We start from the raw sequence: 13083 nt of genomic DNA, 5'->3' as shown, positions 1-13083 counted from the left end.
GAGTTGCAGGAGGCTGTGAAACAGCTTCAGAGTGGAAAAGTGCCTGGCCCTGATGAACTTCCCAGTGAATTCTATAAGGAATTTATTAACATCTTGTCAGGCCCGATCTTAACATGTTCAATGACTCATACAGTCATGATTGTCTCCCACCATCTCTAAGAGAGGCCAATATTTTGCTTATTCTTAAAAAAGGTAAGGTCCTCGAGGACTGTGCTTCATACAGACCCATTTCACTCTTAAATGTGGACTTCAAAATCCTCTCTAAGACTCTTGTGTTAAGGCTGAAGACTGTGTTACCTTCTATTGTCAAAGAGGACCAGACGGGTTTCCTAAAGGGCTGCAAATCCTCCAATAATATTAGGAGGCTGCTTAATGTAATTCAGGTGTGTCAACAAGTCAATACAGGGATTGGTGATTTCTGTAGATACGGAGAAGATCTTTGACTGAGTTGAGTGGCCGTACCTTTTTTATACTCTGGAACAGTTTGGCTCTGGATCATTTGTCAAAATTTAAACCAGGGGTATCTTCAACATGTCCCAACTGCAAGGTTGGTTGAGCAATTTTACCCATTGTCTCTGTTCCTGTGGTAGGCTTCAAACACACTGGAGTGCTGTGGCAGGTGCAATGGAAGGGATTTTGGGTGTAAAGGTGGAGAAGGACCCAAACACACATGCTCAGTGTGTTCCCTGTAGATGTGCATAAGAAAATCTTTTCAACATCCTTACTTTCTACACAAGAAAGAATATTTTGTTAGGTTGGGTATCCAAAAATTCCCCAGGCCTGTTGGGTTGGTGGAAGATTGTTATGGAGCATATCTCCTTGGATTTTCTCACAAGTATGGTACTTATGGTATTGTGTCAAATTTAAAAATCTATTTTTCACTAAATATATATTTTTAAAAATCCAAAAAGGAGCAATCATATTGCTGGGACTATACTTGAGGCCCCCCTCTAACAGTCAGAAAGAAGTATAGACAAGGTCTTTTCCCTAGGTTGGGGGAGACCAGAACTGGAGGGCATAGGTTTAGGGTGAGAGGGGAAAGATTTAAAAAGGGGCAACTTTTTCACAAAAAGGGTGTAATGAATGAGCAGCCAGAGGAAGTGGTTGAGGCTGGTACAATTACAACATTGAAAAGGCATCTGGGTGGATGTATGAATTGGAAGGGTTTAGAAGGAAATGAGCTAAGTGCTGGCAAATGGGACTAGATTAATTTAGGATATCTAGTTAGCATGGACAAGTTGGACTGAAGGGTGTGTTTCCGTGCAATACATTTCTCTGATTCTATGAATCTATGACTCTAGAAAAGTAAATTTGAAGGCAAATTTCAGGCACATGTGAACTAATAGGATGATGATGAAGATGATGGTTGAGGGGTGTTTTTCTGACTGGAAGTCTGTGCCCAGTAGCTTCCCACAGGGGGTCAGTGTCAGAGTCGTTGCTATATGTGGTTTATATGGATGGTTTAGATTTGAATGTAGAAGAGTTGATCCATTAGTTCGCAAAGCTGGTACAAAAATTTATGGGGTGGTAAATAGTGAGGAGGATAACCTTAGACTGGAGGATATAAATGGGTTGGTCAGATGAGCAATCAGTGGCAAATGTAATTCAATCTGGATAAATGTGAGGTGATGCACTTGAGTTGGAGAAACAAAACAAGGAAATTCACGATGAATAGTAGGACACTGGAATGCACTGAGGATGAGATAGATCTTAGTGTGCCATGTATACTGGTCCCTTAAAGTATCTGGACAGATGGATAATGCATTTAGAAAGCATATGATATACTTACTTTTATTAATCAAAGCGTAGAGTTTAAGAGCAAGAACATGATGCTGGAACTGTATAAAATATGGCTTAGATCACAGCTGGGGTGTTATGTATAATTCTGGAATTCACATTATAGGAGGGATGTGATAGCAGTGGAGAGGGAGGGAGAGGAGATTTACCAGGATGTTGCCTGGCAACGGAGTTTCGGTTATGAAGAAAGATCGGACAGATTGGGGTAGATTTCCTTGGAGCAGAAAAGATTGAGAGGGGACTTGACTGAGATACTTAGATAGGGCAGAGAGGAAGAAGCTTTTCCCCTTGATGGAGAGATCAATAATTGGGGCCATAGATTTAAAGCAATGGACAGAATGTTTAGAGTAGATATAAAGAAAATCTTTTTCACTTAGATGGTGGTGGGATTTTGGAACTTGCTGCCTGTAAGGGTGGTAGAAGCAGAAGACCTCATTACATCTAAGAAGTATTTAGATGTGCACATGCAATGCCAAAACATATGAGGCTATAGGCCAAGTACTGGAAAATGGGATTATAATAGATGGGCGGTTGTCTTTGACTGGCACCGAGGTAATTGGCCAAAGGACCTTTACCTGTGATCTCTATGACTCTGTGACCAAAAGCTTGCTCAAAGATATATGTATTTAAGGAACATGCTAAGGAGAAAAAAGAAAGATGAAAGGCAGAAGGGTTTGAGGGAGGCATTCCAAAACCTAGGGTCTCGGCACAGCTCACAATGGAGTAATTTAAATTGGGAATGCTCAAGTGGGCAAAACTAACAGAACACGAGATGTCTGAGAGTGATAAGGCTGCAGGAGCCTGGAAGGATTTCAAAACATGGTCTGCAGTCTAGAATAGTGCCATTACTTGCACAATGGAATCCTCAGAATGACAAGATATAATCTGCTCCTTTCTACTTGTTCTTCTCAGTCGATAACATATCTAAATGCAGGTGTCATGCCAATTGTGAGCACTAGCTCAATAGCTATGGATACTACTATGCTTATGTGCCAACAATGATTAGAGCAATTTGAGATAAGTTTGAATTACAGGTGATATTAAAATTATTGATTACAACAACACCATTTATATCTAGACAATCCTGTAGGAATATTGTGAAATGCCGACAGTGGCATGATTTGGAGATGCCGGTGTTGGACTGGGATGTTCAAAGTCAAAAATCACACAACACCAGGTTATAGTCCAACAAGTTTAATTGGAAGCAGACTAGCTTTCAGAGCATCGCTCCTTCATCAGGTGATAGTCGAAGGAGCGATACTCTGAAAGCTAGTGTGCTTCCAATTAAACCTGTTGGACTATAACCTGGTGTCGTGTGATTTTTGACAGTGGGCATGTATACATGCTTATTGAACACGATACTTGATACAACTAATTCCATTTGCTAGCCTCACTTATTATCAGCTTGTACTAATTAGTTATCAAAGAAACCTGCAATTGTTGCAAAATATATAGAAATTAGTCAAGTCAAAGGAAAGTGGAGCTACAAAAGAAGAGAAAGCAAATGTTTAGATTCCCACTTTCAAGCAAGATGGGGATAGAAATTGAATGACAAAAATTAGTTCATTAATAAATACAATTCATGAAGAATAATTTTACTAAATGGGCCAAAAATTGTTTGTGTTAAAAACTCACGCAAGTGATATGGTACCTTAATACATTAATGCAAAATGGAAGAGAATTAAACTATACCTCTTTTCTTTTGCTGTTACACAATTGATAGTGTCATAAAATGTGAATCATAAAAAAAGGAAATATTTTAAGGGTGTAGGGAAAGTGGTGACGATTGCCTTTAATCTCACACTCCTGCACCACAATATAAGCAGGTCTACCTCCACCTGACATACAAACAGAAATTGCTGGAGAAACTTAGCAGGTTTCGCAGCATCTATGGAGAGAAAGCAAGTTAACATCCAGTGAACCCTCTTCAGAACAGACCCACAGCCAAGGAAAGACACGTTTGCATTGGTGGGATATCAGCATGGAACTACTAGAATGTTACCTGGAATCCAAGGATTAAGATATGATTACAAGTTACACAAAATAAGATTGTATTCCACGAAATTCAAAAGAGTCAATGATAAATTCATATTATCAGTTACAGCACAGAAAGAGGCCAGTCAACACATTATGTCCATGCCAGCTCTCTGCAAGAGTAAATTCACTAGTTCCACTCCCCAGCTCTTTCCTTGTAGCAATTTTTTTTCTCTCCTCTGGTTCAAAGTCATGATTGAATCTGTCTCCATCTCCCTCTCAAGCAATGTATTTGAATTGTAAACACTTGCTGTGTAAATATTTCACCTCATGTTGTTGATTCTTTTGTTATTCACTTTAAATCAGTAACCTCCAGTTCTCCCCCTTTGATCAAGATAAACAGATTCCCTCTATTTATTTCTACAAGACCATCTGTCAAATCATCTGTCGGTCTTACCTTCTTTAAGGGAAATAGCCATAGTTTTGTGAAACTATCCATGTAATCAAATCAACCAATTCCAGAAACATCTTTCTAAATCTTCTTTCTGCCTTCTCTAAAGCCTTCATATGCTTTCTAATGTATAAATTTCAGAATTGGGCACAATACACAAGTTGAGGCAGAACCAATATTTGCTAAAGTTCCATCATATTCTTTGTTTTTATGCATTATGCCACTATTTATCAAACCTGGGGTATCAAATTTCATATTAACCACTTCTTAAATGCCTTGATAAAAAGTTCACAATAGTAAGTGGAGTAAATAAAGTAAATAAAGAGAACTATTTTCATTGAATGGGAAGTGTATGAATGGGCAAGTAGCATGAAGATTAAAACCAGATCGTTCAAGCATGAAATGAGAAAATACTTCTCCACACAAAGTGTGATAGAAGTGTGGAACACTCTTATACAAAGGATAGTTAATGCTAGATCATTCTCATTTCTGCAATGAGAAACTTCAGTAATGACACATTTTGTCTTGGATTCACAGAACAATTGCAAGAAAATACCGATTCATGGGAAAATCAACAGTTAGACCACATGAGAGGAGAATAATGATTGGTTGGCAAGCAGATTGATGGTGGCATCGCTGTGGAGAATGTGCCAAATAATAATGATTGGCCATCAACTACCAGGCTTTGTTTAAACTTTAACTGAGACAGGTTGACTCTGATTCTTCAGGGTATTGCCCTGAGAAATTAACCAGCAGACAGCTGTTACTTAATTTGTTGAGTTGGAATAGACACAGTTTTCTGACTGTTACAACAAACAGGGCCTGTATACTTATATATTCAAGTGCACCAAACGTCTGACTAACAATACTAAAGTGGTTATCAGCATAATTCTTCACACATGCAACAAATACTATCACAGACTCATACAGTCACACGGCATGAAAACAGACCCTTCGATCCAACTCATCCATGCCGACCAGATATTCTTAATTAATCCAGTCCCATTTGCCAACTTTTGCCCATTTCTCTTTAAATCCTTCCTATTCATATACTCATGTAGGTCCTTTTTATATGCTGGAATTGTACCAGCCTCCATCGCATCCTCTGGCAGCTCATTCCACACACACAGCAATCTCTGCATGAAAAAGTTGCCCATTAGGTCCCTTTTAAATCTTTCCACACTCACCTTAAACCATATGCCCTCTAGTTTTGGAGTCCCCCACCCTGGGGAAATGACCTTGGATATTCACCCTGTCCACGCTCCTCATGATTTTATAAACCGATAAGGTCACCCTTCAGCCTCCAACACACCAGGGAAAACAGCCCTAGCGTATAAAGCCTCTCCCTATAGTTCAAACCCTCCAACACTGGAAACATCCTTGTAAATCTTTTCTGAACCCTTGCAAGTTTCACAACAACCTTCCAATAGCAGGGAGACCAGAATTGAATGCTATATCCCAAAGGTAGTCTAACCAATCTCTTGTACAGTCACAACATGATCTCCCAACTCCTATACTTAATGAACTGACCAATAAAGACAAGCATAAGAAAGGCCTTCTTCACTATGTCTACCTGGGACTTTCAAGGCCCTATGTACCTACTCTCCAAGATGCCTTTGTTCAGCAAAACTCTCCAGGACCTTACCATTAAGTGTACAAGTCCAGCCCTCATTTGCCTTTCCAAAATGCAACACCTCACATTTATTTAAATTAAACTCCGTCTACACACCTTGGCCCATTTGCCCATCTGTTCAAGTCTCATTGAATTCTGGTCACTGTCCACTACACCTCCAATTTTGGTCAAAAGTGTGGTGCTGGAAAAACACAGCAGATCAGGCAGCATCCAAGCAGCAGGAGAGTTGATGTTTCGGGCAAAAGCCCTTCATCAAGAATGAGGCTCACTTTGGGCTTAACACAGTGTGGAGATGTAAGAGGTACCAGGTTCCAATCCCAAACAGGCATCATTCCTGATGAAGGGCTTTTGCTCAAAATGTCGACTTTCCTGCTCCTCAGATGCTGCCTGACTTGCAGTGCTTTTCCAGCACCACACTATCGACTCTAATCTCCAGCATCTGCAGTCCTAACTTTTGCCTCCAATTTGGTGTCATCTGCAAACTTATTAAGCATACTTCCCATGTTCACTTACCCCTAAAACACTTATACAAATGACAAAAAGCTGTGGACCCAGCACCAATCTTTGTGGCACACTGCTGGTCACAGGTCTACTGTCTGAAAAGCAACCCTCCACATCACCCTCTGTCTTCTACCTTTGAGTCAGCTCTGTATCCAAATGGCTAGTTCTCCCTGTATTTCATGTAATCTAACCTTGCTAATCAGTCTACAATGTGGAACCTTGTTGAGCACCTCACTGAAGTCTATATAGAGCATGCCACTGCTCTGCCTTCATCAATCCTCTTCATCACTTCTTCAAAATCTCAAGTTCGGGAAAGACGGTTTTCCACGCATCCCTCATCAGACTTTGCCTTTACAAATATATGTAAATTATGTCCCTCTGGGTTCCCACCAACAATCTGTCCATCACTAATGTCAGGCTCACCAGTCAAAAGTTCCCTGGCTTTTCTTTACCACCTTTCTTAAATAGTGGCACCACCTTAGCCAACCTCGAGTCTTCTGGCACCTCACCTGTGGCTTTCATGATACAAAAGCTCAGCAAGGGGCCCAGCAATCACTTCCTTAGCTTCCCACAGAGTTCTAAGGTACACATGATCAGGTCCCAAAGATTTATCCACCTTTATGCATTTTAAGATATCCAGCAACTTCTCCTCTATAATATGGACATTTTTCAAGATGTCACAATTCATTTCCCCAAGTTCTCTACCTTCCATATCCTTCTCCACAGTAAATATTGATGCAAAATACTTGTTTATTATCTCCCCATATTCTGCAGTTCCCCACATTGGTGGCCTTGCTGATCCTTGAGGGGCCCGATTCTCTCCGTAGTTATCTTTTTGTCCTTAATGTATTTGTAAAACCCCTTTGGAGTCTCCTTAACCCAATTTGCCTAGGCTACTTCAAAGTTACTTTTCGTCCTTTAAATTTCCCTCTTAAGTATACTACTATCACCTATATACTCTTCTAGGGACTTTCTCGATCCCTGCTGTCTATACCTGACAATGTGTTGATCAAAACTGCAATTTCTCTAGTCATTCAGCACTCACTGCACCTACCAGCCTTGCCCTTCACCCTAAGAGGAACATACTGTTTCTGGACTCTCGTTATCTCATTTTTGAAGGCTTCCCATTTACCAGCCATCCCTTTACCCGTGAATTTCTGATCCCAATCAATTTTTGAAAGTTTTTGCCTAATACCATGAAAATTGGCCTTCCTTTGGTCTCCTTCCTATCGGAAAGATGTTGTGAAACTTGAAAGGGTTCAGAAAAGATTTACAAGGATGTTGCCAGGGTTGGAGGATTTGAGCTATAGGGAGAGGCTAGACAGGCTGGGGCTGTTTTCCCTGGAGCGTCAGAGGCTAAGGTTTTGTAAACCTTATAGAGGTTTACAAAATTATGAGGGGCATGGATAGAATAAATAGGCAAAGTCTTTTCCCTGGGGTCAAGGAGTCCAGAACTAGAGGGCATAGGTTTAGGGTGAGAGGGGAAAGATTAAAAGAGACCTACAGGGCAACTTTTTCACACAGAGAGTGGTACGTGTATGGAATGTGGTGGAGGCTGGTACAATTGCAATACTTAAGAGGCATTTGGATGGTTATATGAATAGGAAGGATTTGGAGGGATAAGGGCCGGATACTGGCAGGTGGGACTAGATTGGGTTGGGATATCTGGTCGGCATGGATGGGTTCAACCGAAGGGCCTATTTCCATGCTATCCATCTCTATGACCCTATAATTGAATTAGGGTCACTGGTCCCAAACTGCTCCCCTGCTTACACATCAGTCACCTGCCCTGCCTTATTTCCCAAGAGTAGGTCTTGTCAGTACTGAATCAGAAAATTTTCTTGTACACTTAACAAATTCCTCTCCATCCAAGCCCTTAACACTATGGCAATCCTAGTTTATGTTTGGAAAGGTAAAATCCCTACCATTAGCACTCTATTATTCTTACAGCTAACTGAGATCTCTTTTAAGTTTGTTTCTCAATTTCCTGCTGTATATTGCAGGGTCTGTAGTACAATCCCAATAAGGTGATCATCCCTTCCTTATTTCTCAGTTCCACCCAAATAACTTCCCTGAATGTATTCCCAAAAACATCCTCTAAGTACAGCCATAGTATTATCCCTCATCAAATAGGCAATTCCCCCTCGTCTCACACCCCGCTTTCTATCCTTCCTAAAGCATCTATACCCTGGAACATTGAGCTGCAAGTCCTGTCCATCCCTAAGCCACATCGCAATGCTATCCAAGTTCCATGTTTTCAACCATGTCCTGAGTTCATCTGCCTTACCTGTTGCACTGAAATAAATGCAGTTTAATTTATCAGTCCTCCATCCTTCTCTGTTTTGTTCCTACCTGCCCTGACTGTTTGACTTGCTCCTTTTTCCAAATGCACCAGCCTCAGATTGAGGTCTTTTCTCACTATCTCCCTGGATCCCACCCCACTACACACCACTCCCACCCCAACAACCTTACAGGTTTAAATCCTCTGAACAACTATAGCAAATCTCTCCATCAGTATTCACTATAGCAACATCTCTACAATCAAAGTGCAGATGCCAACCAATCAGCACTTCCTTCTTATGCAGTATACCTGTTAGTTTTTCATTTGAATTGATATTGCTGTGATTTGTCCTGAAGAGTACAAGACAAAGTGCCTTTTTCAGCAATATTCAAGTTCTGCATTACCAAACGACTACTTATTCTGAAAATAGATTGCAGAATTTTGGGACTGTTTACTTTAGACCATAAGGCATACGAACAGAAATTAGACTATTCAGTCCATCAAGGTAAAAACAATCACTGCAGATGCTGGAAACCAGATTCTGGATTAGTGGTGCTGGAAGAGCACAGCAGTTCAGGCAGCATCCGAGGAGCAGCGAAATCGATGTTTCGGGCAAAAGCCCTTCAACAGGAATAAAGGCAGAGAACCTGAAGTGTGGAGAGATAAGCTAGAGGAGAGTGGGGGTGGGAAGAAAGTAGCATAGAGTACAATAGGTGAGTGGGGGAGGGGATGAAGGTGATAGGTTGGAGCAGGGGAAGGGTGGAGTGGATAGGTGGAAAAGAAGATAGGCAGGTAGGATAAGTCATGGAGACAGTGCTGAGCTGGAGGTTTGGAACTAGGGTGAGGTGGGGGGAGGGGAAATGAGGAAACTGTTGAAGTCCACATTGATGCCCTGGGGTTGAAGTGTTCCGAGGCGGAAGATGAGGCATTCTTCCTCCAGGCGTCTGGTGGTGAGGGAGTGGCAGTGAAGGAGCCGGAGGAGCTCCATGTCCTCGGCAGCATGGGAGGGGGAGTTGAAATGTTGGGCCACAGGGTGGTGTGGTTGATTGGTGCGGGTGTCCTGGAGATATTCCCCAAAGCACTCTGGTAGGAGGCATCCAGTCTCCCCAATATAGAGGAGACAGCATCGGGAGCAACGGATACAATAAATGATATTGGTGGATGTGCAGGTAAAACTTTGATGGAAGTGGAAGGCTCCTTTAGGGCCTTGGATGGAGGTGAGGGAAGAGGTGTGGGCGTAGGTTTTACAGTTCCTGCGGTGGCAGGGGAAGTTGCCAGGATGGGAGGGTGGGTTGTGGGGGGGGCGTGGACCTGACCAGATAGTCATGGAGGGAACGGTCTTTGCGGAAGATGGAAAGGGGTGGGGAGGGAATATATATCCCTGGTGGTGGGGTCTTTTTGGAGGTGGCGGAAATGTCAGTGGATGATTTAGTTTATGCGAAGGTTGGTAGGGTGGAAGGTGAGCACCAGGGGCGTTCTGTCCTTGTTACGGTTGGAGGGGTGGGGTCTGAAGGCGGAGGTGCGGGAGATGCGTTGGAGGGCATCTTTAACCATGTGGGAAGGGAAATTGCGGTCTCTAAAGAAGGAGGCCATCTGTGGTGGAACTGGTCCTCCTGGGAGCAGATACGGTGGAGGCGGAAGAATTGGGAATACGGGTTGGCATTTTTGCAAGAGGTAGAGTGGGAAGAGGTGTAATCCAGGTAGCTGTGGGAGTTGGTGGGTTTGTAAAAAATGTCAGTGTCAAGTCAGTCGTCATTAATGTAGATGGAGAGGTCCAGGAAGGGGTGGGAGGTGTCAGAGATGGTCCAGGTTAATTTAAGGTCAGGGTGGAATGTGTTGGTGATGTTGATGAATTGCTCAACCTCCTCACGGGAGCATGAGGTGGCGCCAATACAATCATCAATGTAGCGGAGGAAGAGATGGGGAATGGTGCCGGTGTAATTACAGAAGCTCAACTGTTCCGCGTAGCCAACAAAGAGACAGGCAGAGCTGGGGCCCATACGTGTGCCCATGGCTACCCCTTTGGTCTGGAAGAAGTAGGAGGATTCGAAGGAGAAATTGTTAAGGGTGAGGACCAGTTCGGCCAAACGAATGAGCGTGTCGGTGGAAGGGTACTGTTGGGGACGTCGGGAGAGGAGAAAAACGGAGGGCTTGGAGGCCCTTGTCATGGTGGATGGATGTGTAGAGGGATTGGATATCCATGGTGAAGGTGAGGTGTTGGGAGCCAGGGAAACGGAAGTCTTGGAGGAGGTGGGTGTGGGTGGTGTCTCGAACGTATGTGGGGAGTTCCTGGACTAAGGGGGATAGGACAGTGTCGAGGTAGGTAGAGATGAATTCATGGGGCAGGAGCATGCTGAGACAATGGGTTGGCCAGGATGGTCATGCTTGTGGACCTTGGGAAGGAGATAGAACCGGGCAGTGCGGGATTTCTGGACTATGAGGTTGGAAGCTGTGGGTGAGAGATCTCCTGAGGTGATGAGGTTCTGTATGGTCTGGGAGATGATGGTTTGGTGATGGGGGGGTGGGGTCATGGTTGAGGGGGCGGTAGGAAGAGGTGTCCTTGAGTTGGCATTTGGCTTCAGCGGTGGATAGATCAGTGCGCCAGACTACCACTGCGCCCCCTTTATCTGCTGGCTTGAGCCCATCAAGTCTGCTGCGCCATTCAACCATGTTTCTCGAGCCCCTCCTCCTGCTTGCTCCTGGTATCCCTTGATCCTCTTGACAATCAAGAACCTATCTATCTCAGTCTTAAATATGCTCAATGATCTGGCTTTCACAGCGTTCTGAATTCCATGGATTCCTTGGAAGCAGAAGGTAAGAAGAGATTTGAATAAAACATTCAAAATCATGAGAAGTCTGGGCAAAGTAGACGTGGAGACGCTGCTCCCCTGGTAAAATATCAAAAACAAGAGGGCATAGATTTAACGAGATTGGTAAAAGTTAAGTGAATGGAATGTGTGAGTGGTTTGAACATGGAATTCACTGCTTGAAAGTGTGGTGAAGGCAAATTCAATCAAGGCATTCGAGAAGGCATTATATGATTATTTGATTAAAAATAATGTGCAGGTCTATGGGAAAGGGTACGAGAATGGAACTAAGTCATGGTGCACAATTCGAGTGCCACTGCAAACACAATGAGCCAAATGACCTCTATTTGCAACATAACAATTACGTTATGCTGTAAAATTTAAAATCTGCGATTGATTGCATTTGGTGTAACCAAACATATGAAGGGGCACGGGGCAAACCAGTACGATATCTTCCAGTGAACCCTGGACACTGAATACAACAGGGGTCCCAAAATGTTTCAATATTGAATGGGGATCAAAATTTTTACTTTAATTCCTGGAAAACCTAAACTTAAAAGGCTCTGATTTTGTTGTTTTGAGAGGATGCACCAAGATGCAAATTGTCTGACGACCAGTTCTGTTAGCTTATGCGGGTGGAAACAAAGCAGGCAAATCTGCCATGGTCTGACTGAATGGAGGAACAAAGTTTGGGCCAAATAACCGACTCCTGCTCCTCTGGGCCTGGAAAGGACGAACAAAAATCACTCACGCTTTCTTAATATCCGCGTTCGTTGCATTCCTAATAATGCCCAGGACAGTGTAGTAATCCTGACCCATCTTCTGATCAGCAGTTTCCCAGTATATATTAAACTTCTGAAGGATGTTTGCTTTCCTCAAATCCTCACAGCGCTGTCTTCCTCGGCGGCGCCCGTTGCCGTGGCAACCCTCCGGTCTCACAAGATGGCGGCAGCGACTGCGGTCTCCAAGGTAACCGGCGCACGGCCATCTGGGAATTGTAGTTCCCAAGGAGGGTTGTTTTGTGCAGAAACCAGCTCTTCTATAGTTTATGCATCATTGTCCCATGTTTTGAAATTATTTAATATAATGCGAACAATCTTTCGTTTTGAAAAGAACACATCTGATTGCTAAAATAAAGTCTGTACCTTGTAAAATTTTTGGTGCATGTTTATGTGCAGGTCAGGTGAATTGGCCATGTTAAATTGTCCATAGTGCTGGGTGCATTAGTCAGAGGGAAATGGGTCTGGGTGGGTTACCCTTTGGAGGGTCGGTGTGGACTGGTTGGGCCGAAGGGCCTATGACTGCACTGTAGGGAATCTAATCTAAAAAAAAGCCGCCTTATTTTCAAAACTTCCAAAGTGGACTACTTTGCATCCTGGTGCATTCCCTTTCTTAAAACAAAAAAGTTTTGGTTTTCTTAGAGATAAAACTAAATTTCTGGTTCCATTTCTATATTGTATTCTACATTGATCTCCTCTTTAGTCAGGTACAACTAGAAATTATCTTAATGGTTTGAAAGATGTGTTCATAGTGACTCTCTTGACTAAATCCTGACAATCTCCATGCCTACTAGCAATTAGAACAACACAAAAATGAACCTATTCTGATTAAGTAGGACACTTAGAATTATTATACTTCT

At 42.8% G+C, this 13083-nt stretch overlaps 1 protein-coding gene across 1 annotated transcript in view; it reads right to left on the bottom strand.

Annotated features, from left to right (window-relative positions):
- dnajb13 (DnaJ heat shock protein family (Hsp40) member B13) overlaps positions 1 to 12432 on the bottom strand; it is a 49240-nt gene extending 36808 nt beyond the window's left edge. Inside the window, exon 1 of the mRNA XM_060826989.1 lies at positions 12332 to 12432. Coding sequence (XP_060682972.1) covers positions 12332 to 12432 — 101 coding nt within the window. The remainder of the gene's footprint in view (positions 1 to 12331) is intronic.
- Positions 12433 to 13083: the final 651 nt, after the last annotated feature.

This window comes from Hemiscyllium ocellatum, chromosome 6 (genome assembly GCF_020745735.1).
Source record: "Hemiscyllium ocellatum isolate sHemOce1 chromosome 6, sHemOce1.pat.X.cur, whole genome shotgun sequence".
Taxonomy (NCBI): domain Eukaryota; kingdom Metazoa; phylum Chordata; class Chondrichthyes; order Orectolobiformes; family Hemiscylliidae; genus Hemiscyllium; species Hemiscyllium ocellatum.
Note: the sequence above shows the minus strand (reverse complement) of the source record. Positions and strands in the feature narration are given on the sequence as shown.